General features: G+C 54.9%; 3 protein-coding genes across 4 annotated transcripts; 1 reads left to right on the plus strand and 2 right to left on the minus strand.

Moving 5' to 3' along the window:
* Positions 1 to 3,844: 3,844 nt before the first annotated feature.
* On the minus strand, positions 3,845 to 13,727 carry SENP1 (SUMO specific peptidase 1). Of its 2 annotated transcripts, none has more exons than XM_082298968.1 (16): positions 13,370 to 13,727; positions 12,522 to 12,594; positions 12,314 to 12,413; positions 11,775 to 11,910; positions 11,223 to 11,326; positions 10,667 to 10,902; positions 10,361 to 10,415; positions 10,154 to 10,192; positions 9,958 to 10,042; positions 9,237 to 9,389; positions 8,167 to 8,298; positions 7,502 to 7,705; positions 6,696 to 6,775; positions 6,210 to 6,294; positions 5,539 to 5,631; positions 3,845 to 5,077 (listed from the first exon to the last, which is right to left on the minus strand). In XM_082298968.1, the coding sequence occupies exons 1-16, from the start codon at positions 13,427 to 13,429 to the stop codon at positions 5,015 to 5,017; spliced, it is 1,698 nt and encodes a 565-aa protein (XP_082155094.1). In that variant the 5' UTR covers positions 13,430 to 13,727; the 3' UTR covers positions 3,845 to 5,014. The 2 variants fall into 2 exon arrangements, with proteins under 2 accessions (XP_082155094.1, XP_082155093.1); XM_082298967.1 differs by having other exon boundaries at positions 5,539 to 5,634.
* A 698-nt stretch (positions 13,728 to 14,425) lies between these two features.
* On the plus strand, positions 14,426 to 24,313 carry PFKM (phosphofructokinase, muscle). Its single transcript, XM_082298941.1, has 23 exons — positions 14,426 to 14,578; positions 15,656 to 15,754; positions 16,651 to 16,724; positions 16,816 to 16,893; positions 17,158 to 17,347; positions 17,873 to 18,038; positions 18,330 to 18,374; positions 18,460 to 18,568; positions 18,683 to 18,778; positions 18,882 to 18,974; positions 19,052 to 19,177; positions 19,375 to 19,439; positions 19,521 to 19,584; positions 20,015 to 20,161; positions 20,891 to 20,961; positions 21,040 to 21,127; positions 21,212 to 21,364; positions 22,349 to 22,513; positions 22,692 to 22,753; positions 23,113 to 23,224; positions 23,391 to 23,490; positions 23,757 to 23,862; positions 23,974 to 24,313. Exons 1-23 carry the CDS (start codon positions 14,455 to 14,457, stop codon positions 24,119 to 24,121), a joined length of 2,481 nt encoding a protein of 826 aa, XP_082155067.1. The 5' UTR covers positions 14,426 to 14,454; the 3' UTR covers positions 24,122 to 24,313.
* A 142-nt stretch (positions 24,314 to 24,455) lies between these two features.
* ASB8 (ankyrin repeat and SOCS box containing 8) lies at positions 24,456 to 27,484 on the minus strand. The gene is made up of 3 exons (XM_082298942.1): positions 27,149 to 27,484; positions 26,511 to 26,615; positions 24,456 to 25,915 (listed from the first exon to the last, which is right to left on the minus strand). The coding sequence occupies exons 1-3, from the start codon at positions 27,263 to 27,265 to the stop codon at positions 25,283 to 25,285; spliced, it is 855 nt and encodes a 284-aa protein (XP_082155068.1). The 5' UTR covers positions 27,266 to 27,484; the 3' UTR covers positions 24,456 to 25,282.
* Between the last annotated feature and the right edge of the window lie 210 nt (positions 27,485 to 27,694).

Consider the following 27,694-nt stretch of genomic DNA (forward strand, 5'->3'; position numbering starts at 1 on the left):
CCCATTTTTGCCCCATTCTTACTCCAATTTCGCCCGATTTTTGTCCCATTTTTGCTCCATTTTTCCTCCGTTTCTGCTCAAATTTTGCCTCCGTTTTCACCCAATTTAAGCCTCATTCGTGCCCCATTTTTAACCCAATTTGCCGTATTTTAATCCCATTTTTCCCCATTTCTGCTCCATCTCTGCCCCATTCCCCCCATTTTTACCCAAATTTCACCCAATTTTAACCCCCTTCCCTCCCCACTTTTACCCCAATTTTTCCCCCATTTCAGCACCATTATTCCTCCACTTCTGCCCTATTTTTACTCAAATTTTTCCTCATTTCCCCCCAATTTCCCTCGATTTCCCCCCCATTTTTTTCCCATTTCTCCACATTTTCCCCCATTTTTTTCCCATTTTCCCCCTTCCCTCCCAATTTTTCCCACTCTCCCAAACCCCCCAATCCCACAAAAATCCCCAAATCCCATAAAACTCCCAAACCCAGAGAGGGAATTCCTCACTGGGGGGGAGCCAGGAGTTTGTTTTTCCCTTCAAAAAGGGCTTTTTTTCAACCCAAACACTCCCCAGATTCCGTTTTTTCCCTCTGGCACCTCTCAATAACCTCAGATCTGGCCCCAAATATTTCCCGGGATCCTTTTGGGATTGTGGAGCACAAAAAGGATCTTTGCTCCCCCCCCCCCCAGTTTTTACTTTTTCCTCCTCATTTTGCAGCCACTTCGCTCCATATTTTTAATTATCCCATAAAATTTCGTATTAAAAATTAATATTTAATAATATAAAAACGAAATTATTTTTTGAGCCCCAAACTGATTATTTTAGGGGACGAAAAACTCCAATAATCCCCAATTTTGGGGCGAATTCATGTGAAAAAAGCGAATTCGAAGGCCCCAAACCCCACAGAAATCCCAATTTTGAGGCGAATTTACCCCCTAAAAATTTTAGGGACGTAAAATCTGCTTCTAATCCCTATAAAAATCCCAAACTCCCAAATCCAGGACCTAAATCCCATTTTTCCATTTAGGATTTTTCCTTCTCCTCCTTTTCCTGGTGGGGAAAATCCCCCAAATTCCCGGTTTTTCCCCATTTTTGGGGGGTTTGGTGGCACAGAGCCCCTTTGTCCCTTTTTCCCCCCTGGAAAGGTGGGAAGGGGCCCGAAATGGGGAAAAAAACCGGGAATTTTTGCGGGATGAGGTCAAACCCTTCCCCTCCCCGAGCGCGGCCTCTTCCTCCTCCTCCTCCTTACCCTCCTCCCCCTTTTTTGGGATGAAAAGGCGATTTTTAGGGAAAGGTACAAAGGGATCCTTTCAGGCAGCAGGGGGGGAGCTCAGGGCCCTGCCGGCGAATTTTTTGGGGCTTTTATTTTGATTTATTTTGATTTCTTTTAAAATTGTTTATGGTTTATTTTTATTTTTTTGACTTTTTGGATATTTTTTAGATATTTTTTGTTGTTTTCTCTCTATTTTTGGGGTATTTTTTTGCATGATTTTAATTTTTGGGGGGGTTGTATTTTTTTAATGTTTTAGGGGTACATTTTTTGTCTTTTTAATTTTTTTGGGGGTATTTTTAATATATTTTTCGTGTATTCTTTTATATTTTTGTGTATCTTTTAATTTAAAAAAAAATTTAATATTTTTTGGAGGCAAGACCATGGGAATTTGAGGTGAAACCCCAGGAATTTGGGGAGAAATTCTGGGATTTTGGGGTGAAATGTTGGGAATTCAGTGAATGGGTTTGGGGGATTCTTTGGGATTTTTTTGGGTCTTTTTAGGGATTTTTCCCCTGGAATTCCCGAATTTTTTCCCCCAGGGTCGCTCTGAGCAGGGCGGAGTTGCTTCACCCTTTAATTTTTTAGGATCCTTCCCCAAAATTTGGGATTTTTTGCCTGAAATTCAGGATTTTCATCCGGCTCCAAACCCTAAAAGTTCCTTTATTTTTTTTCCCCGGCTGGAGTGAGGAAGAGGTGAAAAAAAAAGGGATTTAGGATCCTTTGATGGCGAATTCTCCCATCCCCCCATCCCAAAAAAAAACCTATTTGGGGTGGCACTGAGCCAGGGCCCCAAAAGCCACGGGGACAAAGCCACCCCTGTGTCCCAGAACCGGAAAAATCCCAAAAAATAAATAAATCCAGGGAAAAAAAATAAAAAAAAATCAAAACCACCAAAAATCCCAAAAAACCCTTGACCCTAGAAGGGATTTTTTGATGGGGGCTGGGCTGAGGGTCCCAAGGTTTGAAGGGAGATTGGGTTCAGGGATTTTTTTAAAATTATTTTTGGGGTTTTTTGGGCTTTTTTTTTTGGGAAAAAGCAGAAAAAAGCCCAGCGGGGCTGCAGGTTAATTAATTAATTAATGAAGGCTCAGGCCTGCAGGGGATTAATGGGGTCAGGGGGAGTCATTAGGAGCAATTAGGATCAGGAGGCTCCTGGAGTGTGAGGACCCTGCCCCTGCTTGGGGTTAAAAATGACCCCAAATGACCCCAAAATAGGGGTTTTGAGGAGCAGCCCCGACCTGGAGGGTTTGGGGTTAAAAATGACCCAAAATTACCTGAAAGTTCCCCCAAAATGACCCCAAAGTTACTCCAACGAGTTAAAAAGGACCCAAAATTACCCCAAAATTGGGCTTTGGATGGTTAAAAATGACCCCAAAATGACCCAAATTGAGGTTTGGAGGGGTAGCTCTGCCCCAAGCCTGGTTTGGGGTTAAAATTGACCCAGAATTACCCAAAACTATGCCAAAAATTACCCCAAACTGGGGGTTTGAAGGGGCAGCTCTGAATTTTGGGGTGTCCCAGCTCAGAATTTGGGCTCCCAACCCTGAATTTCAGGGAATCTGATTTTTTGGGGGCATCTTTCCAGGTTTTGATGCACCTCTCCCAGATTTTGGGGCATCTTTCCGGGATTTGGGGCATCTTTGTCTGATTTTGGGGAAGGTATCCCTGGGTTTGGGGCATCTTTTTGTCTTCTGGGGCACTTTCCTGCTTTTCAGGCAGCACAAGGGGCTCCGTGGCCCGGATTTTTTGGGATCTTGAGGATTCCCAGGAGAGCTGGAGTTTACCTGACGTGGCCGCTGCCAAGCCCAGCTGCAGCCCCACAAAGGGCTCCTTCATCCCAAATCCTGGCTTTTTCTGGGAATTTTTGTAAAAATAGCAACGGATCCGGAGGGGGGAGAGGACAAGAAGGGACTTTTGTCACCTGGTGGGGGGGGGGAAGAGGGAATACCTGCCAGGATTTTGGGGATTCCTGTGGAATTTGGGCTCATTTGCTGATGGAATTTGGGGCATCTTCTTGGGTTTTGGGGCATTTTTCCCGGGTTTCGGGACATCTTGCCTGGATTTTGGGGTGTTTTTCCCGGATTTTGGGCATCATTCCCAGGTTTTGGGGCATTTTTCCCAAGTTCCCCCCATCCCGGGTGATTCCTGCCTTCCCAAAAATGCCCAGGAGCGGCTGAAGGGGGCACTGAGAGCCAGGAGGTTTTTAAGGAGTTCCAGAGACTTTTTTGGGACAAACCGGGCCAAAATCCAGGAATGAGGATCCGGAAAAGAGGAAAAAAAGCCAAGGTGACCTGAAAATCCCTGGAATAGGGCGACTGATCCCAAAAATTGGGTGGCAATAAATGATCCCTGGAATTTTCTGGTGGCCACGGAGCCACTTGCCAGGATTTTGGGGCATTTTTCCTGAATTTTGAGTCACTTTTTCTGGATTTTGGAGCATTCTTCTGAAATGTTGGGGCACTTTCCCTGATTTCTCTGGCTGAGGATGAACGACCCCAACCCCTTTTCCCGGGATTCCCACCCAAGGAGAACAAAAAGCAGGAAAATTCCACAATTCTAGGGTTTTTTTTCCCAGAGCTTTAATTCCAATAAAAGATAAAAAAAGTAGGAAACGAATCCGGTATAAAACGGGAGGGAATTTAGGATCTGTCCTGGTTTGAGACAAAGGGACACAAAGGGCCAGGAAAAACCAGGAAAAAGGGCTCCAAAAATTTGGGAATTCAGTACAAAACTTCGGCTCCCAGCTTGGGAAAAATAGAAAAAATTCCCTGCTCCCATGGGAGAGGGAAAATACAAAAATTTGGGATTTTTTCCCACTTTTCTTCTTAAAAATCTTCTTTTCCACCAGGAACAGCAGATCCAGAGGCTTGGGAAGCTCCAAAAAAAAATCAGGAATAAATTAATCCAGGGAAAGGCCTCAAAATCCCCTTTTTTTTTTTTTTGGAAAAGCTCCCCAGATAAATCCTGGTTTTTGGGGGAAAAATTGAAGGAATTCCCAGGATTTTGGAGCTTTTCCTGTCGTTGCTGCAGTTCCTGGGATTTGGGAGGGTTTTTTTCCAGGAAAAAGTGGGAAAAGCAGCTGGAAAAAGCAACGGGAGCTGTGGGGATGAAGCAGCTCCAAAGGGAGGCGAAAATTCTCAAAAATTCCCCAAAAATCCAGGATTTAGCTCAGGTTTTGGGGTTTATCCCTTGGAAATGCGAAGTTTGGGAATTCCGGCATTCCGGAGCTTCATCCCAGAAAAAACTGTGCTGAAAAGAGGGAATTTGGGAAGAAAAATTGGGAAAAAATGGGATTTAAGCAGGACTTATTCCCAGGGTTCCCAATCCAGGTTTTCCCATGGATAAAATCCCCAAACTTTGGGAATGAGGTGGAAAAAAATGGGAATGATTTCCAGAAGTTCCCTTCAGAACCAAAGCCTTCCCTCGCTTTTCCCAAATCTGGATTTTCCCAACCCAAATCCACGGAAGCGCCTCCCTTTTCCCAAAAATCCAGCTCCAAAAAGCCCAAAATTCCCAAATCTCCCCCATCCCAGCAGCCAGAAAGGTGGGAAAATCCATCCTGGAATCGCAAAAAAGAGGGAAAAAACCTCCAAAAAATCCCAACTGTGCTTCCAAACTTTTCTATTCCCCCCAAACCCAGGGGGTTTTTTTGGGAAGAGCAGGACCCGGAGTTCCTTGGCTGCGTCCCGAGGAGAATCCCGGGATTTTTCTGATCCAAATCCGTGGAATTTCAGGATTTTTCCAGCATCAGAGGAGCTTCCTGTGCAGGATTTCCCAGGCCATCCTCTTCCGGAAGTAGGGCATGTGTTGCTTCGGGAATTTGGGGAGGAAAAATGGGAATTTCAGTCAGGGTTTGCTCAGCTAGGGACAGATTCCTGCTCTTTTTCCATGGAAAACTGGGGAAAATGGGGGGAATTTGGGGCTTAGGGGTTGTGAGAATGGGGGGAAAAAGTGGGAATTTCTTGGGATTCAGGTAAAACATGGTGGAATGTATCCCAGATTTTGCTGGGATTTTAGGGTTTTCCTGGCCCTGGGGGGTGGGAGTGGAGGGAATTTGGGAATGTTGGGATCTGGGAATGCTGTCCCACAATCAGGAGCCATTTGGGATCTTCCTGGGGGAAAGACCACAGGAAATGGGGGAGAAATTTCAGATTTCCCCGAAATCTTGCTGGAATTTCAGGGGTTTGGGGGATTTTCCTGGCGCTGGGGGGGGGCCTGGGAGCAGCGGGAATTTGGGGCTGTGGGAAGGGGCAGCCCCTGGAATGCGGTACCTGGGTGAAGTTGATGGGTTTGTCCTTGGAGATGCACTCGGCGTATCTGCAGGCGAACATCCCGCAGTCGCTGCCGTTCATCTGCTGCGGGATCTCCTGCGGGCAACGGGACTCAGCATTCCCAAATTCCCACAGCGCCCCGGCTGCCAGGCCCCCAGGGCTGGGAGAATCCCCATAATCCCCGAAATTCCAGCGGAATCTGGGGAAAACTCAGCCAAATTTATCCCATTTCTCTCCCCCCTCCCCCTCCCCAAGGAATTCCCGCTTTTTTTCGGATTCCCAGCCTCCAGGAATAACCTCGATTATGGGACAGCATTCCCAACATTCCCAACATTCCCAAGTTCTTGCAGCTCCCAAACCCCCAGGGCCAGGGCAATCCCAAAAATCCCTGAAATTCCAGTGAAATCTGAGGGAAATTCCAGTGGAATCTCCTGCTGGAAAAACTGGAAAGGTCCCAGAATTCCAGGATTTTTTGTGTTCCAACCTTCCCCAAATCCCACCTAAACCCTTCCTTCCCCTTGATCCCATCCCTGTGGAAAATACCCTCTCCCAAGATTTGGGATTTGCTGCCTCCTTTTCTCCCCAGGAATCCCTGAATTAAAAAGGGCCCAGAAAGGGTGGGGAATCCAAGGAAATCCCACGTTTTTTTGGGAATTTTGGGGTGTCCAAACCTGGCTCTTCTTGCTTAGCAGGGCCCATCCATTGGTGTCGAATTCCTTCCTTTTCTTATCCAAACTTTCCTGTTTCAGGTACTGCCTGCAGGAAAGGGAGCAGGAAAAGCTGGAATTCATGGAAAACCAGGAATTCTGAGGTTTTTTCTCTGTCTGGCCCATTCCCAAAGATTCCGGGTTGGGATTTACAGATTAATCCCCAAAGAATCTGAAATTGTATCAGGAGAGGCCAAATCTCATGGAAAAAAAAAAAAAAAAGGGAGAGAATTCCTGGGATTTGTGGGTCAGAATTCCAGGGAAGAGCAGGAATTTTCCAGGTCCTGGAAGGGGAGAATGAGCCTGAAAAAGGGAGCAAAAATGGCCCTAAAAGGGGCCAAAAATGACCCCAATGGGAGCCAAAGCTGGGCCCAGTGGTTCCTTCCAAGGCCAGGGAAGCAGGACTGGGATTTTCTCTGGGAACAGCCCCGAGGGGAGGATTCCACTCACAGCAGGATCCTGCAGGCCTCGCTGTTGATCCCCCCCATGGAATCGTAGTAGGTGATGGTTTTTTTCCTGAAGTCCACCACCTGCACAGAGAAAAACTCCTGAAAAAGGGCAAAAAAATTTCCAGAGTTCTCCCTGCCAGCAAAAAAAAATTCAGATAATTTCCCACCAGAGGATTTCCCCCCAAAAATCCCCGTTTCCTGCTGTGTTTTTTACCCCCTCAATGTCTCAATCAGCCTCCAATATTATTTTTCTGTTATTTATAGTTATTATTATCCATTAAGTACTATTTTTTTCACAAAGTTTTGCCCACCTCTGAAGGCCCCAAACCTGGGTGGTTTTTGGTGTTTTCCTTCCCCATTCCCACCCCATTTCTGGTGGGAATTAACTCTTTTCCATGGAACTCACTAATAATTTCAGCAGCAATTCATAAAGCGAGGAGGTTTTTGCTAAAGGAGCTGAAAATCCCCGCAGGATCCCAGGAGCCAGGGGGAGGGGAGGGGACAAAGGAGGGGGGAAAAGTGAAATATCTGTGGCCTAAATCTTTTTAAAAAGATCCTGTGGCAGCAGGAGTTGGTGGGAACGGGGAAATCAGATCTTCCCAAGGGAATCAATTCCCTAAAATGACCTTCAAGCTGAATTTAAGGTCTAAAAGCCCCACACAAAACTGCTCCCACCTTTGTATTTCACTTCAGGGCTTTGATTTGAGCCACAAGTTCAAATTTTTCCCCTCAGCATCCCTCAAAACCAAGAAATTTTGGGCCTCAAATCCCGAAGCGAGGATTTTCAGGGATAATCCAAGCACTCACGGCCAGGCACCAGTGCACTCCCAGGTGGATGGGCACCAGGAGAAGATCCACGGAGAAGATATCCACTTTTTTTGTCCATCTTTTCACAGCCTGGTACCCTGCAGTCTTTAATTTGGTGAAGAAAAAGGTGTTGAAGGCGTGGACTGCAGGCAAATCCTTCTCCTTGCTCCTCTCCATCAGCAAATTCATGTAGAAATTGATGATCTGGGACAAAAAAAGGGAAAAACAGCCAGGATTTTAAATTTTTTCTAGATATTTTTGAATTTTTTTTATGGGAAGTTGGGATTTGTGGCCCTGTGTAAAATTAGGGAATAAACCCCCCAAAAAAGGGGGATTTGCAGTAAAACCTTCAAAAATTTCAGCTCTAAGGCATTAAAACCTTCCAAAAATCCAAGGATTTTTAGGAATCTGCCTTTGTTTAAGTCTGCATTTAAGATTCACTTGTTGTTTTCCCTGCTCACATCAATCCCATCCTCCCACCAGCATTCATTCCCCACAGAAATATCAATTCTTTACATTTTTCAGAGCTTTCCCCTCTGAAATGGAGTTTTTGCTCCGGGGTGGGAATACCAACCCACAAATCCACTCCCAGCACCAAACCCATCCATTTTCCTGCTCCAAGCTGCCGGAAATGGGTGGAAAATGGGAATTTTGGGGGTTTTTACCTCATCGTTGAGCCAGTTGAGGTTGTTGAGGGTCTGGATGTCCTTCCTGGTGATGGTGAGCCGGAAAGCCTCGCTCAGCACCTCGTCCTGGTTCCCTCCTCGGAAAAGGCTCTTGATTTCCTTCTCCATTTCCTGCCCGAAGGGGAAGGAAAATTCCTGCTTTTCCTGACCCCAAATCCCCAAGGGTTTAACCCCCAAATTCATCCTTTCCTCCTTAAAAATCAACTCCCTACAAAAGGATAGGACAGGTTGATCCTTTGCCCCTTGAAGGATAAATTCCCAACAAAAATTGAATGGGAAGAGGGAGCGGAGCTCGATTTCCTTCTCCACTTCCTGCAGGAAGGGCAAAGAAAATTCCTGCTCTTCCTCATCCCCAAATCCCCCAAGGATGTAACCCCAAATCCCCAAGGATGTAACCCCAAATCCCTCAGGATGTAACCCCCAAATCCCCAAGGATGTAACCCCCAAATCCCTAAGGATGTAACCCCAAATCCCCAAGGATGTAACCCCCAAATCCCTAAGGATGTAACCCCAAATTCCTCAGGATGTAACCCCCAAATCCCTAAGGATGTAACCCCAAATCCCTCAGGATGTAACCCCAAATCCCCAAGGATGTAACCCCAAATTCCTCAGGATGTAACCCCAAATCCCCAAGGATGTAACCCCAAATCCCCAAGGATGTAACCCCCAAATCCCTCAGGATGTAACCCCAAATTCCTCAGGATGTAACCCCCAAATCCCCAAGGACGTAACCCCAAATCCCTCAGGATGTAACCCCCAAATCCCTCAGGATGTAACCCCCAAATCCCTAAGGATGTAACCCCAAATCCCCAAGGATGTAACCCCCAAATCCCCAAGGATGTAACCCCAAATTCCTCAGGATGTAACCCCCAAATCCCTCAGGATGTAACCCCAAATCCCCAAGGATGTAACCCCAAATTCCCTTTTTGCCCCTTGCACCATGAATTCCCTACAAGAACCCAGTGGGAAGAAGGAGCACAGCCCTGCTCCCACGCCCCGACCCCAGGAATTCCCGGAACGCTCCGGTTTCTCCGGGATCCCAGCCCCACCTCGGTGATCTCCGGGAATTCCTCGTCGCCCTCGGGCTCCCGGCCGCGCTCGGGCCCCTGCGGCGCCGCCGTCACCGGGATCTCCTTCTCCAGGGGCACCCGCAGCTGCAGCTCCACCAGCTCCTGCCCCGAGCGCTGCCGCTCCTGGAGGCGCTGGGGGACAGCACATTTGGGATTGGGGATTGGGATCAGAGCCCAGCCATCCTCCTCACAGGCTCATTTCGGATCGGGGGAAAAAAAAGCATTTAGGAGCAATAGGGTTTTTGGGGTTCTGGCAGGTTTGGAGACTTGAGCAGGTCTTTGGGGATTTTCTGGGGTTTGGGCAGGGATTTGGGGAGATGTTTGCAGGGATTTGGGAAGAGCTTCTGGAGAGTTTCTGGGGGTTTGGGATTTGTACAGGGATTTGGGGATTCTTTGGGACTCGGGGATTGTTTTGGGACGTTCTGGACTCACAGGTGGAAGGGGAGCAGGGGGGAGGGTTTGGAGCTGGAGAATCTCTTCCCGGTCACCATCTCCAGGATCAGCTAATTAATCCTTCCAGAGCCACGTGACCCTGTCCCCAAGGGCCACATCCCCCTTTTTTCCCCATTTCCATGGATTCTGAGCCCTTTTCCAAGCCCTCACCACCCTCCCGGTGCCAAGATTTTCCATCATTTCCAATCTGGAACATTTCCTCCCTTTCCTGGTTGCTTATCCCAAGAAATTTCCATGGAATTCCCACCTGGCTCTGGAGCTGCAGGGCCAGAGCTTTCTGCTCCTCGATTTGCCTCCACCTCTCCCTGGCTCGGGAATCGTAGACGCTGGTCCTGGGAAAAGCCAGAATTTTTATGGGAAAAAATCGATTAAAAAAAAATAAAGATTTTCATTTTTCCACCCCCAAAATTCCCAGGAAAAGGCAGCAGGGAATATTGACTCACAGCTCTTTGATCCATAGCTCAGCCTGGAAAAAGGGGAGGCTGGAAAAAGGGGAGAAAGGAGGGTTGGAAGCGACCAAAAATCCCAGAATTTCCCCAGAATTCCCTCACGTCCCAAATTCTCACCCCATCCTTCTCCATTGTCACCTCCCCAAAAATCTGCAAAATCCCCAAATTCCCGCCAAAATCCCCCCATTTCCTGCCCCTCACCTCGGGGCTGGAGTCCTGGAATCCTTGACCTTGAGCAAAATGACGGAATCCGACCCTAAAAGTGGGAAAAATTCCTGGAATTTTGTCCCCCTCGATTCCCACCCCAAATCCTGCCCGATCCCGAATAAAAACCTTGGATTGGCTGTGAAATTTAAATCCCTTTCCCAAAGGTTTGGGTTATTTGGGATTTGTTTTTTTTCTCTTTGGGATTTGGGGGATCTTTGGGGGGTTTTATTTGGGATTTTGGGAATTTTGGGGGTTTTTGGGGACTTTCTGGGATTTTTCTGGTGGTGTGGGAATTTTTACCTTCAGTGTGTGCACTGGATGCCGCCTGCTCCTCCTGCTGCTCTTGGACTGTGGAATTTTGGGGCTGGAACCCCCCGGGATACCCCGGAGAGGGGCCCAGGGGGGGATTTTGGGAATTCCGGGGTGGCTCTGGGGGACGTGGGAGTGGACCTGAAATTTTGGGAATTTCCAGCGCCTCGGGATCATCCCTGGGAGCCTCCTGGGGCAAGGAGGGGCCGGAACGGGGACAGCGGGAGCTGCAAAACAAAAACCCAGTCAGGGAAATTCCTGAGGAAAAAAATGGGAGATTTGGGGAGAGGTTTTGGGGGACTGGGAAGGGTTTTTGGGATTAGGGAGGAGTTTTTGGGATTTGGGCAGGGGGTTTTAGGAGTTTTTAGGATTTGGGAAGGGTTTCTGGGGTTCTGGCAGGGATTTGGGGATTTGGGGAGATGTTTGCAGGGATCTGGGAAGAGCTTCTGGAGAGTTTCTGGGGGTTTGGGCAGGGATTTTGGGATTTGTACAGGGATTTGGGGATTCTTTGGGACTTGGGGATTGTTTTGGGACGTTCTGGACTCACAGGTGGAAGGGGAGCAGGGGGGAGGGTTTGGAGCTGGAGAATCTCTTGCCGGTCACCATCTGCAGCAGCTGCCGGTAAATCTCCCGCTCCTCTTCCCGCACCGTCTGGGGGGAAAAAACCATGGAAAAAACTCCACTCAAAACCTTGGAATTTGCTGATCCCGAGGGATTTCCCCCAAATTCAGGGATCTGGTGGGACCCCACGAAGGCAACGCTGAGAAAAATCGCAAAAAAATCGGGATTTAGGGGTGGGAAAGGCCTGGAATTTTGAGTTTAACCCCACCCGAGCACCCAGAGCTGCCTCAATCTCTCCTGTTCCCAAAAAATTAGGATTTAGGCCTGTAGAAACCCAGGAATTTTCAGTTTAACCCCAGCAAGATCCCAAATATTTGGGATCTAAGGGTGAAAATCGGGATTTAGGGCTGGAAAATGCCAGGAATTTCCCGTTTAACCCCAGCAGTGCCCCCAGCTCCGCCTCCCCCCGCCCCCATCCCACAAATCCCTGGGGTTTTCCCGGATTTTCCCGGATTCTCCCCATTCTCAGCCCTGTCACCTCCTCGGCTGCGCTCAGGAAGCGCCGCGGGGCCTTCTTGGGGCTGCGGCGGCTCCAGGAGGGGCTTGGGGCCGGTTTGAGGGGAAAAGAGGCTCCATGGAGGGCAGATTTTCCCACAAAAGTGCCGGAATTCCCGCTGAAAGGAGGGAGAAACACCTCAGATTTGTTGTAAATCTTGAAAATCGGCTTCAAATCCCAAATGAAATCACAAAAAACTGCAAAAGGAGAGATGAAATGCCCAAAATTCCAACTAAAACCCCCCAAAGCTCCCAAATAAATCCCCAAAAAAAGAAAAATAATCCCCAAGAATCCCAGCCCCCCCCCCGAAAAATATCCAAAATCCTCGCCAAAGAAACCAAAATCCCAAATAAAACCCAAAAACCCCACCAAACTCTCCAAAAAATCCCAAAGTAAAACCCCCCAAAAATCCCCAAATCCCAAAGAAAACCCCAAAATCCCAAATACGCCCCCCCCCCAATCCCCCAAATCCCCCAAAATATAAAATAAAACATGGAAATTTGGGCATCTGCCACACGCACCTGGAAGTTTTCCGGGTTTCCAGGAAGGAGGCTCGGCTCCCCCGGGGCTTGGAGCTCCTCCACTGCCCGTTGGCTCCTGGGAATCTCTCACCAGGAGTTTCTGAGGGGAAACCACCGGGAATTCCCAAAAAACCCCAGATTTTCCCTCTCCAGGGGTTGTTTTTAGGGAAAACAGCCCCAAATCCCAAATTCCAAAGGGAAAACTCACCTGGGGCGTAGCTGAGAGAGCAGGAGGAGTTCCCAGCCGGGCAGGAGAAGCTGCTGAGTTTGGGGGGGAAAAACTGGGGAAAAAAGATGGGAAAAATTCTCATTTTTCGGTTGGAAGTGGGAAAATGTCATGGAGGAATCCAGGAAAATTACTGGGAAAAGGGGAGGGTGCTCCCAGGGTTGGGTTGGGAATGGTGGCAGGAATTCACAATTCCTAAAGTTCATACTTCCCAAAATTCACAATTCCTAAAATTAATAATTCCCCAAATTCCCAGCTCCCTAAAACTCACCGTTCCCGAAGTTCATCATTTCTAAAATTCACAATTCCCAAAATTCACAATTCCCAAAGTTTACAGCTCCCTAAGGTCACAATTCCTGAAACTCATAACTCCCAAATCCGCAATTGCTGAAGTTCACAACTCCCAGAACTCACAACTCCCAAATTTTACGGAAGGAATTAATGGAGCAGGAAGAACCCAAAAACCGTTGGGCAAATCCTGAATTTCCCAGCTCTGCCGGCAGCTCCGGGCCCGGGCTGGATCCTCCACTTGGGCTCCCCATTCCCGGCAAATTCCAGGCGCAATTCCCACGCCAGAAACCGGGAAAGCTCAAAAACGGGTTTAGGATTTGACTTTTGGGGTCTTCAGGCTGAGTTTTCCCAGAGAAACCGCGGCTGCGAGTGTCCGAGGAGCGCCCTGGGGCGGGCAATCGTCCCAGACACTCCGAAAATATTCTCGCCCAAAACCTCCTTCTGCAATTCCGTGAGGAAAGGAGCCGAGGCAGCTCCAGCCCCGCTGGAAAAGGGAGCAGGGAGCCCCCGGAGCCCCCAGCCCCAGAACCGCTCCGCACCTTGCTCGGGAAGGCCGGGCCGGGCCGGGCCCGCGCCGCCTCCCGGGCCTCCATCCTCATCGGGGGCTTCGCCTCCGGGCACCGGCACGACCGGCGGCAATGGGCACCGGGAAAGGCCCGGCGGCGGCGGGGTCCGGCGGGAGGGCAACGGGAAGGAGAGGAGCAGGGTCCGGGAGCGGAGCAGGGTCCGGGAGCCTTTCAGGCCCCGGAGCCGCCGCCGCTGCCCTCAGCCGGCCCCGGGCTCGGTCCAGGTCCCGGAGCCGCCGCCGCCGCTTCGCTCCCCTCAGCCGGCCCCGGCTGCCCCACCGGAAGCGGAAGTGGGGCCGGAAGCGTCCCGAGCGCGCGCCGTTTTCCCGGCCTCGGCGGCGGCAGCGAAAAAGAGACGCCGGAAGCGGAAATGAGCGGCTGGGGTGAGGCGCCGCCGGAAGTGGAGCAGAGACCAGGGGAGGAAGAAAAGCGTTCCGGGAGAAGAGAGTGCCCCCTAGCGGGGAGGAGGTCCACGGTGGCCGCGCAGAGAGGAGGGGTCACCGTGGACGGGGGTGTGACCCTACAGGGGGTCACCCTGTGTGTGGGGTCACCCTTTGGGAGGGTGCCACCCCAGAGGGCATCACCCTGTGAGGATGTCATCCTGTAGGGCGTCACTCTGTGTGTGTGTATCCCATTACAGCGGATCCCACTACAGCCGATCCCATTCCAGTTTATCCCATCATGGTTTATCCCTATAGTCGATCCCATTCCAGTTTCTCCTTATAGTCAGTCCTGTTATAGCTGGTCCCTACATCCAATCCCATTACAGCCGATCCCATAATACCTGATCCTATTAGAGCCGATCCCGTTACAGTCGATCCCATAATAGCCGGACCCTACAGCCGATCCTATTACCCCGATCCCATTACAGTCAATTCCATCAGAGCCGATCCCGTAATAGCTGATCCCATAATAGCCGGTCCCTGCCGCCGATCCCATTACCCCGATCCCATTACACCGCTCCCCGCGGCCAATCCCGGCTCCCAGCCCGTGTCCCGGAGCGGTCCCGGAGCGGTCCCGGAGCGGTCCCGGCGCTGTCCCCGCGCCATCCCCGGGCCATGGCGGCGGTGCCGGTGCCGGGACTGTCCCGGTTCCTGGCCTCGGCCGCGCTCTCCTTGGCCGCGCTCCTCCTCCTCCTCTTGTCCTTCCTTCCCCCCGCTCCGAGCCGGGGGCGCCCCGCAGGTCAGTGCTCCCAGCGGGCAGTGGGGACTGGCACCAGTAACGGCCCCGCACTGGCACCAGTAACGGCCCCGCAGCGGGGCCGGCGCTGAACTGGAGCCGGGAGCGGCACCGGCAGGGAACGGGAACTGGGACCAGTAAGGAAAGCAGAGCAGATCCCTCTGGGAACAGCGACCGGGACCAGTAACGGCCCCGGACTGGCACCAGTAACTCCCCCGCACCGGGACCGGCGATGTACTGGAACCGGTCAGGGAGAGGTACTGGAATCAGCAGGGAACAGACTGGGACCAGCAAGGAAAGCAGAGCAGATCCCACTGGGAACACAGACTGGGACCAGTAAGGAGGGCAGAGCAAGTCCCACAGGGAATGGGGACTGGGACTAATAAGGAAAGCAGACTGGGACCAGTAATGCCCCCGTACCGGGGGCGGCAGCCAGCCGGAACCGGGAGAGGCACCGGCAGGGAATGGGGATGGGGACCAGTAAGGAAAGGAGACTGGAACCAGTGAGGAGTGCAGAGCAGATCCCACAGGGAACAGCGACTGGGACTGGTAAGGACGGACTGGGACCAGTAAGGAGGATAAACTGGCACCAGTAAGGCACGCAGACCAGTAACCACAGGGAATGCAGACTGGGACCAGTAAGGACGGACTGGGACCAGAAAGGAGGACAGAGCAGCTCCCACTGGGAACAGGGGACTGAGACCAGAGAGGACAGACTGGCCTTACAGACCAGTAAGGACACAAAACTGGCACCAGTAAGGAGAGCAGAGTAGCTCGCACAGGGAGAACAAACTGGGACCGGTAGGGACAGACTGGAACCTGTAAGGACAGATGGCACCAGTAGGGAATAGAGACCGGCACCAGTAAAGAGAACAAACGGGCCCCAGTAAGGAGCCCCCGGGGGGGAGTGTCCCGGCGGTGGCAGCGGGGCTGTCCCGGTATCCCCGTGTCTCTGTCCCTGTCCCTCCCCCAGCGGTGCCACTCTGCGCTGGCAGCGCCGCCCGGGGGGACAGAGCCGTCTTTCCGCCCTTCCCGCCTTGGGATCTGCCCGAATTTCCCGTTTTTCCCGATTTTTTCCAGGCAGGAAAATGCCCCAGAGCCCCGCGGGACCCCGGCACCCCGAGACCCTGGGGGTCGGCAAAGCCATCGCCGTCCTCACCTCTGGGGGGGACGCGCAGGGTAAGGGACCCCAAAACCCCAAACCCCGGGATCCCAAAGCCCACGACCCCAAGACCTCCGGAATCCAAAGCCACGCCCCAAATTCCCCCAAATTCCTAAAAATCCCCCCAAGTCCCCTGCAAATTCCCCCCAAAACTCCCCAAATCCCCCGGGATCCCAAAACCCCCGCCACCCCAAATCCCCCCAAATCCCTAAAAATCCCCCTTCAAATCCCCTCAAAACTCCCCAAATCCCCCAGGATCCCAAATCCCCTGCCATACCAAAACCCCGCGGACCACAAAATTTGGGGGCGGGTGAGAGGCGGGAGGCTTCTCTTGGGGTAAAAATCGGGATTCTGATCCCACAACCATCGAGGTTTTCCCTGGATTGGGGTTTTGGGAATGACCTTGGGGGGATTTTGGGGTCGGGCGCAGCTCGGGGGGAGTTTTAGGGTGCCGGGGGGGGGGGGGGGGGAACGACGGTGATAAAATTTGGGGAGGGGACTCCAAGGGGACACCGGTGGCGCTTTGGCACAGAGGCAAAAAAATCGGGATTGCCCAAAATTCCAAGGATTCATCCCAAAATTTGGGGTTTTCCCGGGGGTCCCATGGGTGGGGGGGCGGGGGGGGGGACAGACATGGGGGGGGTGCCACGCCAGGGGGGCCCCCCCGGAGTGTCCCCTCCCCCCCGTGTTTGTCAGCCGGGCGCTGCCACCAAAGGTCACCGGGGCAAAAATAACCCGGGGGATGGCAGCTGCGAGGGGGGGAGCCGGGGGGGGGCGGGGGGGGACGGATTTGGGGTGTCCCCAAGGGAGGGGCAGCTGGGGGGGTCGGTGACAGGAGGTGACAGCTTTGGGGGTGTCTGGGGGGTGCCAGGTGTCGGGGGGGGGGTGGCAGAGTGCCTGTGGCGTCCCGCAGGGATGAACGCGGCTGTGCGCGCTGTGGTGCGTGTGGGCATCTACACTGGGGCCAAGGTGTTCTTTGTGTATGAGGTCAGTGCCATCCCCAGTCCCAAAATCCCACATTCTCACCCCAAAATGTGGGAAAAGGTGTCATTTAACCATTGTCCCCTCTGCCCCCCAGGGCTACCAGGGGCTGGTGGATGGTGGTGACCACATCAAGGAGGCCACGTGGGAGAGCGTGTCCATGATGCTGCAGCTGGTGAGGGACACGGACAGGGACAGGGGGACACTGGGGGTCCCCTCCTGGCCTCATCCCAGTTTGTCCCTTACTGGTCCCAGTCTGAGCTGAGACTCAGTTGAAAATGACCCAAAACCAGAGCTGGGATGGGGGGGGGGAGGGAAGGAGGGAGGGAAGGGTGGACGGAGGGATGGACGGAGGGACGGACGGAGGGACGGACGGAGGGGTGGACGGACAGAGGGGTGGATGGACGGGACCAAGGCCACCCGCTCCCTTTGTCCCCAGGGCGGCACGGTGATCGGCAGCGCGCGCTGCCAGGATTTCCGCACGCGCGAGGGGCGGCTCCGCGCCGCGCGGAACTTGGCCAAGCACGGCATCACCAACCTGTGCGTGATCGGCGGCGACGGCAGCCTCACCGGCGCTGACACCTTCCGGGCTGAGTGGAGCGGGCTCGTGGCAGAGCTGGTCAAAACTGGTACGGGGGAACACCGGGGGAGCCGTGAAATCACCTGGGGTGGGGGAGAGGGTGGGGGGCAAGAGGGAAAGGGTTGGGCTCGAAAGCACACAAAAATTTGGGGTTTTGGCACACAAAAACGTAAGTTTTTTCCCTAATACGGGAGGCTTGGGGCACTGTTGGAGATGGCTTAAGGGGGCACACAGAGGGAAAAGGGGGTGTGGTTCGAAAAATCACGGTGTGGCCACCCAAAAATTCCGGGTTTTCCCCCAAAACGGAGCTTTGGGGAACCTCTGCTGCCAAAGGGGACATTTCGGGGGGGGGGCCTGACATTGGGAACAGGGGGTCTGTAAAGGTTTGATTCCAAAAGAGAAAGGTTTGGTTCCAAAATCCAGGCGTCCTACACAAAATGTGGGGTTTTGTCACCCACAACCGCGCTTTTGATCACCCAAAGCCATGTCTTTTCCCCCCTAACAACCTCTGTGACACCTCTACCCCCAAGTGACCACTGGGGGTGATGTGCCCCTCCTGCCCACCGTTCCCCAGGTGGCATCACGGCAGAGGAGGCGCAGCGCTCGAGCCACCTGAATATTGTGGGCATGGTGGGTTCCATCGACAACGACTTCTGCGGCACCGACATGACCATCGGCACCGACTCGGCGCTGCACCGCATCATGGAGATCGTGGATGCCATCACCACCACGGCCCAGAGGTGACGGGGTGGAGACCCTAAACCTTACCCTAATACTAACCCTAAATTGCCACCACCACCAGAGTGCAGAGCTGACAAGGAGGTGACCCTAAATCCTAAACCTAACCCTGACCCTGACCCTAACCCTAACACTGACCATTACTCTGACCCTGACCCTAACCCAAACACAAACCCTAACAGAGATTGTGGGCACCATCACCACCACGGCACAGAGGTGGCAGGGACACGCTCGTTGTCCCCAAGCCCCTGGTGTCCCCATTTTGGGTGGGTGATGCTTTCTTGTCCCCACAGCCACCAGAGGACTTTCGTGCTGGAGGTGATGGGGCGGCACTGCGGGTACGTCCTGGTGGCACCTGGGGGGCTTTTGTCACCCCAAAAATTGGGGGAAGTGGCTCAAAAGGTGTTTTTGGCCCCGTTTCAGGTACCTGGCGCTGATCACGGCCCTGGCCTCCGGTGCCGATTGGGTTTTCATCCCCGAGTCACCCCCTGAGGACGACTGGGAGGAGCACCTGTGCAGGAGGCTGGCCGAGGTGGGACGGAGGGATGGACATGGGGTGGACACAGGGATGCACAGTGGACACAGGGAGGGATGGAGGGATGGCTGCAGGGATGTCCCCCGGTGCCCATCCCCGTTGTCACCCCAGACCCGTGACGGCGGCTCCAGGCTCAACATCATCATCGTGGCCGAGGGTGCAATCGACAAGCACGGCAAGGCCATCACCTCGGACAACATCAAGGATGTGAGTGGGAAGGGGGGGCACAGGGGACAGGAGGGACACAGGGGACAATCCCCTTCTCCCCCCTTTTGGGGCCGGTCACAGGGCTCTCCTGGTGTCCCCACAGCTGGTGGTGAAACGTCTGGGGTACGACACCAGAGTGACCATCCTGGGCCACGTCCAGCGCGGGGGGACCCCCTCGGCCTTCGACCGCATCCTGGTGGGCACCTCCTTCCTCACCCCGACCCCAAACGAGGGGACCCCAGAGGTGACACCCCTCCTTCCATATCCCCTCAGGGCAGCAGGATGGGCGTGGAAGCCGTGATGGCGCTGCTGGAGGGGACGCCAGACACGCCTGCCTGTGTGGTCAGTCTGTCCGGCAACCAGGCTGTGCGCCTGCCCCTCATGGAGTGCGTGCAGGTGGTGAGTGCGGACGGGGGGACACCGGGAGTGGCCCCAGACCCAGCCCAGGGATGGATCCCATACCAGGACACCCCAATCTCACCCGAGGGACAGATCCCACCTCATTCCACCCCGATCCCACCCTAATCCCACCCAGGACACCCTGATCCCACCCCAGGACACCCCAATCCCACCCCAACCCCCCTCTGTGCCCCTAGACGAAGGACGTCACCACGGCCATGAATGAGGGACGTTTCGAGGACGCGCTGAAGCTGCGGGGCCGGTGGGTGGCACCTCCCTGTCCCCATCCCTGCACCCCAATGTCCCCAAAATGTCCCCAAACCCTAATTTCCCCAATTTTTAGGAGCTTCCAGAACAACTGGGACGTCTACAAGCTGCTGGCTCACATCCGCCCGCCCGCCACCAAAGTAGGGGACACTGGGGAGGGCACGGGGAGGGGCCCAACCAGGGACACCCTGATCCCACCCCAATCCCAGGACACCCCAGTTCCATCCCAGGACACCCCAGGGACAGATCCCAGCCCAGGACACCCCAATCTCAGCCAGGGATGCATCCCACTCCCATCCCATCCCATCCCAATCCAAACCCAATCCCTCCCCAGGACACCCCAATCCCACCGAGGACACCCCAATCCTGCCACTGTCCCCAAGGCCACCTCAGCTGTGTCTGCTGTCCCCGCAGAGCGGTCACACCGTTGTCCCCAAAGTCACTCCAGGCCACCCCAATCCCATCACTGTCCCTGAGGCCACCTGACCTGTGTCCGCAATCCCCAAGGCCACCCAAGACACGTCCCCTGTCCCCAGGGCCCCCTGTCCCCAACCCTGTCCCTGTCCCCAGAGCGGGTACACGTTGGCCGTGCTGAACGTGGGCGCTCCGGCCGCGGGGATGAACGCGGCCGTTCGGGCAACCGTCCGGATCGGCCTCATCCACGGCCACCGCGTGCTCGCCGTGCACGACGGCTTCGAGGGGCTGGCATTCGGCATGGTGAGGGTCTGCAGGGGAATGGGGGTGGGATGCAGTTTGGGATGGATTCGAGGGGCTGGTGTTTGGCATGGTGAGGGTCCAGAGGAGAACGGGGTGGGAAAAGGGTGGGGAAAGTGTTTGGGATGGTGAGATTCCTATAGGGAATGGGGTTTGGGATGGGTTTGAGGGGCTGGCATTTGGGATGGTGAGAATCCTATGGGAGAGAGGGGTTGGGATGAGGAGATCCCTGTGGGATAAAGGAGTGCCCAGGGCATTTGGAGGGTTTGATTTTGGGGAGAGGGAGATACCTATACAGAAAAGGGGTGGGAAAAGGGGGTGGTAAGTGCTGGATGGGTTTGAGGGGTTGGAGATGGATTTGAAGGGTTGGGTTTTTGAATGGGAAGATCCCAGCGGGAAAATAGGGTGGGTAAAGAGTTTGGGAAGTGCAGGATGGATTTGAGGGGTTGGATTTTGGGATGGGGAGATCCCTGTGGGAAAAGGGTGTGAGAAAAAGGCCTAGAACAAGCAGCTGTGCCCTGCAGGGATGGGGATGCCTCGGGAATTCCTCAGGATGGGGGTGTTTAACCCCTGTCCAAACCCCAGCCCCACTGTGGGTCTGATCTGCTGCTGTCCCCATGCCAGGGGACATCATGTAACCCCCCTGAGAGGGCTGAGGGGACATTTTGTGACCCCAAACCCTTCTCCCACCCCATTAACCCCTTGTTTCTCTTCCCCCCCCCCCCCCCCCAGGTGGAGGAGATCAGCTGGAACGCCGTGGGCAGCTGGACGGGGCTGGGAGGATCCAAACTGGGCACCAAGAGGTGACTCCCCCCCCCGTGTGGGGTCATTTGGAGTCCCCACCCTGGCCGGGCTCATCCAGGGGGGTTTTCCCTTCCCAGGACTCTGCCCAAGAAATATTTCGAGGAGATCAGCGCCAACATCAGCAAATTCGGGATCCACGCGCTCATTATCATCGGCGGCTTCGAGGTCAGTGGGGCGTGGTCAGGGCGTGGTCAGGATGTGGCCGGGGGTGTGGTCAGGGCGTGGTCAGTGTCCCCTGCTGTCCCCCAGGCGTTCACGGGCGGGCTGGAGCTGGTGGAGGGCCGTGCACGCTTTGAGGAGCTCTGCATCCCCCTGTGCATCATCCCCGCCACCGTCTCCAACAACGTCCCTGGCTCCGACTTCAGCATTGGCGCCGACACCGCCCTCAACACCATCACCACGGTCAGACCCCGATCCTATAGCCCAATCCCACATCCCCAACACCATCACCATGGTCAGACCCCGATCCTATAGCCCAATCCCACATCCCCAACACCATCACCATGGTCAGACCCCGATCCTATAGCCCAATCCCACATCCCCAACACCATCACCATGGTCAGACCCCGATCCTATAGCCCAATCCCACATCCCCAACACCATCACCATGGTCAGACCCTGATCCTATAGCCCAATCCCACATCCCCAACACCATCACCATGGTCAGACCCCGATCCTATAGCCCAATCCCACATCCCCAACACCATCACCATGGTCAGACCCCGATCCTATAGCCCAATCCCACATCCCCAACACCATCACCATGGTCAGACCCCGATCCTATAGCCCAATCCCACATCCCCAACACCATCACCATGGTCAGACCCTGATCCTATAGCCCAATCCCACATCCCCAACACCATCACCATGGTCAGACCCTGATCCTATAGCCCAATACCACATCCCCAACACCATCACCATGGTCAGACCCTGATCCTATAGCCCAATCCCACATCCCCAACACCATCACCACGGTCAGACCCCGATCCTATAGCCCAATCCCACATCCCCAGCACCATCACCATGGTCAGACCCCGATCCTATAGCCCAATCCCACATCCCCAGCACCATCACCATGGTCAGACCCCGATCCTATAGCCCAATCCCACATCCCCAACACCATCACCATGGTCAGACCCTGATCCTATAGCCCAATCCCACATCCCCAACACCATCACCATGGTCAGACCCCGATCCTATAGCCCAATCCCACATCCCAAACACCATCACCACGGTCAGACCCTGATCCTATAGCCCAATCCCACATCCCCAACACCATCACCATGGTCAGACCCCAAACCCTGCCCCATTCCAGACTTGTGACCTGATCAAATGGTTGGGGTGGGCACCCCAAATCCCCTGACCCCAAACCCTGCCCCATTCCAGACTTGTGACCTGATCAAGCAGTCGGCCGCAGGCACCAAGCGCCGTGTGTTCATCATTGAGACCATGGGCGGCTTCTGTGGCTACCTGGCCACCATGGCCGGGCTGGCGGCCGGCGCTGATGCCGCCTATATCTACGAGGAGCCCTTCAGCAGCCGCGACCTGCAGGTGGGGACAGCCCTGTCCCTGGTGCCACCAGGGTGGTATGGGATGAGTGGGTTCCATTCCCGACCCCATTCCCAACTCCACTCCTCACCCCACTCCCACCCCCATTCCCAAACCTGTTCCAGCCTCCATTCCTACTCCATTCGTGACCCCATTCCCCACCCCACTCCCGACCCTGCAGGCCAACGTGGATCACCTGATCGAGAAGATGAAGACCACGGTGAAGAGGGGGCTCGTGCTCAGGTGGGCCCTGGTTAGGGGTGGGGATACCTGGGGGGGACCTCATGTCACTCCCGTGGGGGTTGGGTTTGGGATCAGGGGAATTGGGGTGTTTGGGGTCAGCGGAACCGGGGGTCTCACTGTGGTGATGGGGTTGGGAAAAGGGTTTTGGGATCAGGGAAATGGGGAACTCCCATCGGGGTCTCACTACAGTGATGTGGTTTGGGATCTGAGGAGTTGCATTTGGGGTTGGGAGAACTGTGTTTGGGATCTAGGGAACTGGAGGATTTGGGGTCTCACCATGGTGACTGCGTTTGGGATCAGGGAATTTTTTGGGATGGGGTGAATTGTGGGATTTGGCCCCGATCCCACCCCCGCTGTAGGAACGAGCGCTGCAATGAGAACTACACCACGGATTTCATCTACAACCTCTACTCCGAGGAGGGCAAAGGGGTCTTCGACTGCCGGAAGAACATCCTGGGGCACATGCAGCAGGTTGGAATTCCCTGGGAATGGGGTGAGGGTTTGGGAATTCCCCCGGGGGCGGGATTGGGGTTTGGGAGATTTCCCTGGGAATGGGATCGGGGTTTGGGGGATCCCCCTGGAAACGGGATCAGGTTCAGGGGATGTCCCCAGCTCATCTCAGACTCTCCTGGCACAGGGAGGCAGCCCCACCCCCTTCGACCGGAATTTCGGCACCAAGATGGGCGCCAAGGCCGTGGCCTGGATCACTGGGAAGATCAAGGAGTGCTCCCGGCACGGTGGGTGCTGCCGGAGGGGGGATTCCCAAAGGGATACCAGAGTGACCCCACATTCCCAAACGTTCCCAAAAGGGCCCTCACGCAGATTTTGGCAGGAGTTCCCCGCTTTTGGAAGGTCCCAAACATCCTCCACCTCCCTTCCTGCGGGTTTTCCCCTCCTGGAGGACCCTAAACATTCCCAACTTCCCCTCTCACGTCCCTGAAGGTTCCCCAAACATTCCTAACTCGCCTCCAGGAGGTTCCCAAACATTCCAACCCCCTCCCAGGGCGGATCTTCGCCAACACGGCTGACTCGGCGTGCCTGCTGGGGATGCGCAAGCGCAGCCTGGTGTTCCAGCCCATCACCGAGCTGCGGCAGCAGACGGATTTCGAGTGCGTGCCCCTCCCTTCCCTCCCTTTCTCACCAAAAGTGGGAAAGTGGGACCAAGCCTGGGATCCTCCCTGGAGATGTCCCCAGCTGTCCCTGTCCCCATGTCCCCTCAGGCACCGCATCCCCAAGGAGCAGTGGTGGCTGAGGCTGCGGCCCATCCTCAAAATCCTGGCCAAGTACAACATCGAGCTGGACACGTCGGAGACGGCGCACCTGGAGCACCTGACCCGCAAGGTCCTGGTCCCCGAGGCCACCCTGTGACAGGGACAGCAGCCACCCCCAGGGAACCCCAAAAACCCTCTTCTCCTGCAGGCTTTTGGGGCTGGTTTGGCAATTTTAGGGGATTTTGAGAGGCGATGTTGTCATGAGTTGAGGGTGGGTGGTGGAGGTTGAGGGTTTTAGGGTTAAAAGTCACAAAATGGAGATGTTTGAATAAATTCAGCATTCATCCAAGTGCTCCAGGTCTCTGTGAATCCGTGGAAAGGCAAACCTGGATCCCACTGACCCCAAATCCCTCCTGATCCTCAGGATTCCACTGCCCAGCACAACAGGGAGGGATAAAAGAGGCAAAATTTGAGTTTTCATCCCCACGTTCCTTGCAGAAAACAATGGTGGTTTTTAGCTGCTTGGTTTCACCTTGGAGAGCTGCTCTTCCACTGCATCCTGGAACAGATTCCAAAAAAAACCCCAAGACCAACACCAAAGAGTGAATTCCTGGTGGGAAACCTCAGGAAGAGCTTGGGGAGATGGGAGGGAAGCCCTCAGCTCCACATGGAGCTCTCTGGGAATTTCCTTGGCCTACAAGAAATCCAGCCCTGCAAAACTTTGGTTTTTGAGGTGGTTTCACCTTTGATGCAGCATAAAAATTATGGATAAACAGGGAAAACTTCACTCTCCATGCTGGAGAAACACCTGGACCTTTTGATTTCCAGCCAATACTTCCCACAGGATTTCTCTGCATCCCAGCCCTTCATTTCCTGCCTCAGGCCCTTCCTAAAAGGTGAATTTTCCTCAAAATCCTTCCTTTCTCAAGGCAAAAAAAAAACCCTAAAAAAGGGGAAAGACCAGATTAATCCAACAGCTGGGATATAATTTACCATCAGAGGGTGATTGTTCATTGCAGGAGGGTGAATGGGGGGGAGAGGGGAAGGAATGGAGAGGACAAAATGGACGGGATGGGAGAGAAAGGGAGGGGACAGGGAGAAAGTGGAGGGAGCGTGAGGGGACAGGGGAAAGAAGTGGAGGGGACAGAGGCAGGAAATGGAGGGAACAGAGAGGAAAAAATGGAGGCAGCGTGAGGGGCCAGCAGGGTCCCAAGTGGCCAAGGAGAACAAAAACCACAGAGAGGAACCCGGCGGGTCCCGAAGTGAGTGGGGAACCTCTCCCAGGAGCGAGAAGCGATCTGGGGAAGGGCTCCCTCCCTCAGGTGAGCAGCAGCAGGTACTCCTTGAGGCAGGCGGGCAGCGGCAGCTGCTGCACGGCCTGGGGCAGGAAGCGCAGGCCGAGCGAGCGGCGCACGGCGTAGCGCGACAGCGCCTGCAGCGTGCCCGGCGCCGAGCACAGCCGCGTCAGCCGCTGGCACAGCTGCGGGTCCCGGGCCACCTCCCAGGGCAGGCTCCCGTTCTTGCGCAGCTCGAAGTGTCCCGTGGCCCTGTGCAGCAGATCCAAGCAGGAATCCTCGCGCTCCGTGCCCAGGCCTCGCACCAGCAACGCCACCAGGCGCGAGATGGGGCTCTGGCCCTTCAGGTTGACCACGCGCACCTCGGCGCCGAAGTCCAGCAGGACGCTGACGCTCTCCAGGTTGCCCTTCATGGCCGCCCAGCTCAGGGGGGTGTCGTTGTTGTAGTCCAGGGCGTTGACCAGGGCGCCGTTGGCCAGCAGGGCCCGCACGCACTCGGCGTTGTTCTTGAAGGCCGCCCAGTGCAGCGGCGTGTCCTTGTTGCCGTCCAGGGCATTGGGGTTGGCTCCGTACTCCAATAAAATCTCAACGCACGTTTCGTCCTTTTCTGCTGCGTAGTGAAGGGCTGTGCGGTTGTAGCCGTCCAGGGCGTTCACCTGGGGGGAAAAATAAAGATTTCGGGGTCAGGGAGCTGCCCCAGCTCAGCCTGGCAACAAGGGAAGAGCCACAGGTCCCAAATCCCAAATTTAGGGGAAAATGAGGGGTTTGGGGTGGGAGCTGCCCAGCAGCCAGAGGAAAGTGGGGAAAAAACCCCAGCAAATTTAGGGTCTAATTCTTGCTTCCCATCCTCCAAAATTTTAGCATGAAAATTTAGTTTCAATCCTTCCTCCACTCCCAAAATCTCAGCCGAAAAATTCCCTCCCTGCTGGGACAATGAACTTTCCCCTGGTGCCACTTTGTGAACGGACACAAACCCACGGAGTATCCTGAGCTGGAAAACATCCACAAAAGTCATCCAATCCAAGCCCTGGCCCTGCACAGAACACTCAAAAATCCTGCCCTGTGCTGGGAGCGTTGTCCAAACCCCAATCCCTGGGGCTTGTGCCCCGTGACCCTCTGGAGGAAGAACTTTTTCCCAAAATCCAACTTAAACCCATCAGCTCAAACCCCAGCTGTTTATCAGCTCCTCCCTACTTCTCAGCCCCTTTTCTCGGCGTTTTTCACCGGTTTTTGCTTTTTCCAAAGCTTTACCTCGGCTCCTTTTTGCAGCAGCAGCTCCACGCAGTCGGCATCAGCCACCATGCAGGCGCAGTGCAGGGGTTTGAGGGTGCCGTGCAGGCAGTTCACATCGGCGCCCTGGGGAGCACAGGAACCCCCCCGGGGTTAGAAATTCACCCCTCCCATCCCTTCAGAAAGGGTCAATCCACACAAATCCCGGCGGTTTGTTTGCAGAAACTGCCGAGGGCAGGAACCGCATCGGGGTCAGGAATTCCCCCTTCCCATCCCTTCAGAAAGGGTTAATTCAGAGAAATCCCGGGGATTCGTTCGCAGGAACGCTCCCGATCTCAGTCCCACCTCCCGGCTGCGTTTCACCAATTCATTCTCACCAAACGGTGCCCGCAGACCCCCGAAGACCGCCCCCCCCCCAGTCCCAGGGGTCCGGAGGGGAGAAGGAAAAGCCTGGAGTCCCTAAACCAACCGGAGGTGCCCCAATCTTCCCGTATCGGGACCCAGAACTCCTCCAGGGAATCCTCACGGAGGATCCGCAGGGACCGGAGCACCCGGGAGCAGCTCGGCAGTGCCCGTCAGAGGGACCCGCAGCCCTTGGGGGAGTTAAGCGGCACGGCCCGGCCGCGGAACGTGTTCGGCGTCCCGACCCCGGGGCTCACCCGGCCGATCAGATCCTCTACGTTGTCCCGGGGGAAAGAGCGGATGGCGGCGATGGTGCGGATGAGGCGCTCGGACAGCGAGTACTTGCTCTGGATGCTCTGCATGATGTACCACATGGCGCGGGCCGCGCCGCGGCATCCCCGGCCGGCCCCGGGGCGGGGCGGGGAGCGGCCCGGGCCGGGCCGAGGCGCAGGAGAGTCCGCGGGTGGAGCCGCGGCGGTTCCGGAGGAATCCGGAGCGGTTGCGGAGCGGTTCCGAGGCGCCTCTGGGGGTCCCGGGCCGCTCCCGGAGCGTTCCTGGAACCGCAGCGCCCGCGGGCCCGGCGCGACGCGGAAATGGCGCTACCGGAATGACGTCATTGCCAGTGACGCCGCGTCCGCACCAATCCGGGTCCGGCGCCCCCGCTGGTCCCGACCCCTCCGTTCCTTCCGTCCAATCGCCAGCGCCGGCCGCCCTTGAGCCACGCCCCCGGGCGGATTCCCGCCAATCCGCGCTCTCCCGAATCACGAAGCCCCTCCTCCATAGACTCTCCCGTGACCCCACCC

The sequence above is a fragment of the Coloeus monedula genome, assembly GCF_965178545.1.
Source record: "Coloeus monedula genome assembly, chromosome: 30".
NCBI lineage: Eukaryota > Metazoa > Chordata > Aves > Passeriformes > Corvidae > Coloeus > Coloeus monedula.